Source organism: Salvia hispanica, chromosome 3, assembly GCF_023119035.1.
Source record: "Salvia hispanica cultivar TCC Black 2014 chromosome 3, UniMelb_Shisp_WGS_1.0, whole genome shotgun sequence".
NCBI classification, from domain to species: domain Eukaryota; kingdom Viridiplantae; phylum Streptophyta; class Magnoliopsida; order Lamiales; family Lamiaceae; genus Salvia; species Salvia hispanica.
This window is the reverse complement of record NC_062967.1, coordinates 40,688,625-40,690,771: the sequence shown is the minus strand read 5'-3', so window position 1 is coordinate 40,690,771 and position 2,147 is coordinate 40,688,625. Positions and strand designations below refer to the sequence as shown.

Here is a 2,147-nt window from a genome sequence, read left to right as displayed (position 1 = left end):
ATAACTCATGAAATAGTGTTGTTACATTATTATCTTGCATCTTCTGTTAGATATTCTAAATTATTTTGATTTGCTCGAACCACACACCATAGTTTGATTATAAGTAAAAGCAACTCTCTTTTTTCATTGCATATAATTAAATATACAGGGATGAATTATAATATGACCTCTTAAGCAGAAATATTTTGATCAAGAAACCCAAGACTTTTTTTAAAAATAAACCCTAAAATTACAAAATTAATGGGAATGATAAATGATAATCCTCTGTAATGGCAAAATATGCACGCTCTGTTGTGCAGGAAACGCAATAATTTTAAATTCTTGCTTGGAATATTTTTAGTCCTTGAAATATCATTACAAAATCCAACCACAAAAGGAGGAACTTTCTTTGCAAATTAAAAAACCTTAAAATTTCTGATTTCATTCCTAAAATAAAATGATTACCTGAATAAAATAAGATGAATTGGAAAATAGTACTGCTAATTAACAGCCAAATGAAAAAAACCCTATGTATAAAAGTAATTAACAAAGAAAGTAAGTTAGACATGTAAATTAAAACTATATAATTGTGCAACTGGATCCCATAGTGCTTTTAAGTATAACAAGAAAATAAATGTGAAGAAATGAAGATACGCTGCAGAAAATAGTGCGTTTGGTGAATAAATGTTTGCGTTTGATGCACTGTGTTTTCTGCCGCTACAGAAGTTCCACTTTCACCATTCCCCAAAAAAAAACCCCAAAACATAAAAAAATCCCCAAAAATTAAAATTAAGTTCAAATTGAATGCATAAGATTGGAATGAGCAAAAAATATGAATCCCGGAAAAAAACAAATATTAAAATTCAAAATAAACTCCAAAACAAACTGAAAAAAGATGGTTTAAGTTAAGTATAGATATATGCAATGGAAATCTTATCCTTAAAACTTAAGAACTGAACTTTTTCCTAGAATTTGATTGGTTTGCATCAATATACTCACCTTTAATAGAGAGCATAATTTGACATTATTATAGGTAATGTTCGATGTAGCTATGTTTTAGCATGGTATGGATCTCATCATCATTTGGAACTTTTTATATGACTCTTTTGTGTTGCAGACACTTCAACTAATAATAACAGTGGAACAATTCAAAAAAAAAAATTCGAAGGAGACAAGCTAATTTTATTTTTATATATATTACAGTATACTCTGATCTTACAAACACTCAGCCACTATAAAAAAAGATATACCAATCCGGGAACATAGATTATAGAGTGAAATGGTACTTACTACCTTAAACAAACCATAAATGGTTAATATTCTATCCATTTCCTCCATAAACTAATCCCAAATTGACTTCCCGGCAAAAAATATATATAGTAGTACTACTATATATGTATAAACGGAAAGCGTGGGTGTATTCATTTTCTAAAAATTACACACTCATATAGTAGGTCGTAATTCCGACTTATTAGTTGGAGAAGAAACGTCTTACTGATGGAATTCGTGTTTAAATACTTACTTGATTTTTCCCTGATTAGAAATTCCAGAGAAACGAGGATGTCACACTACCACTAGTCCCCGTGTCATAGCCGTATTCGTCATCGGCGCCTCTCTCGGGCAGATTCGGGGGCATGTACATGTCACCGGGCTCGTGAAAAAGGTCGAAGTCCGTGACACGGCCTGCATTCCCTGAATCCAGCACGTCGAGGAACGACCAATCGATGGAATTCATCCCCTCGGAATTCGACGAGGGTGAGGTGTCATCCAATTCAACCGGCGGCGGCGGCGGCGGAGGAGGCTGGCTGCAGGAGTAGGTGTTGCCGTAGTGCTGCGCCACGGCCTGTATCTCGGCGGGGTTGAGGCCCTGCCAGCCGGAGATGTTGGGGGGGTCGGCGGGGAAATTGAGCTTGGCGGTGGGGCCGCGGAGGCAGAAGATGGCGGCGTCGAAGGCGCGAGCCGCCTTCTCGGCGGTGTCGTAGGAGCCGAGCCAGATGCGCTCCCGGCTGTTGGGGAGGCGTATCTCGGTCACATATTTCCCCCACTTCCGCTTCCGGACGCCCTTGTACTTGGGCTCTGCTGCGGCAGAGCCCGAGGAGAAGGAAGCGGAAGAGGAGGGATTGTACATTTTTAGTCAATTGCAATTGCAATTGCATGCATGAATTGGA

At 38.1% G+C, this 2,147-nt stretch overlaps 1 protein-coding gene across 1 annotated transcript; it reads right to left on the bottom strand.

The window, feature by feature from the left end:
• Window positions 1-1,140: 1,140 nt before the first annotated feature.
• LOC125213113 (ethylene-responsive transcription factor ERF017-like) lies at window positions 1,141-2,147 on the bottom strand. The gene has a single exon (XM_048113479.1). The coding sequence runs from the start codon at window positions 2,105-2,107 to the stop codon at window positions 1,517-1,519; it is 591 nt and encodes a 196-aa protein (XP_047969436.1). The 5' UTR covers window positions 2,108-2,147; the 3' UTR covers window positions 1,141-1,516.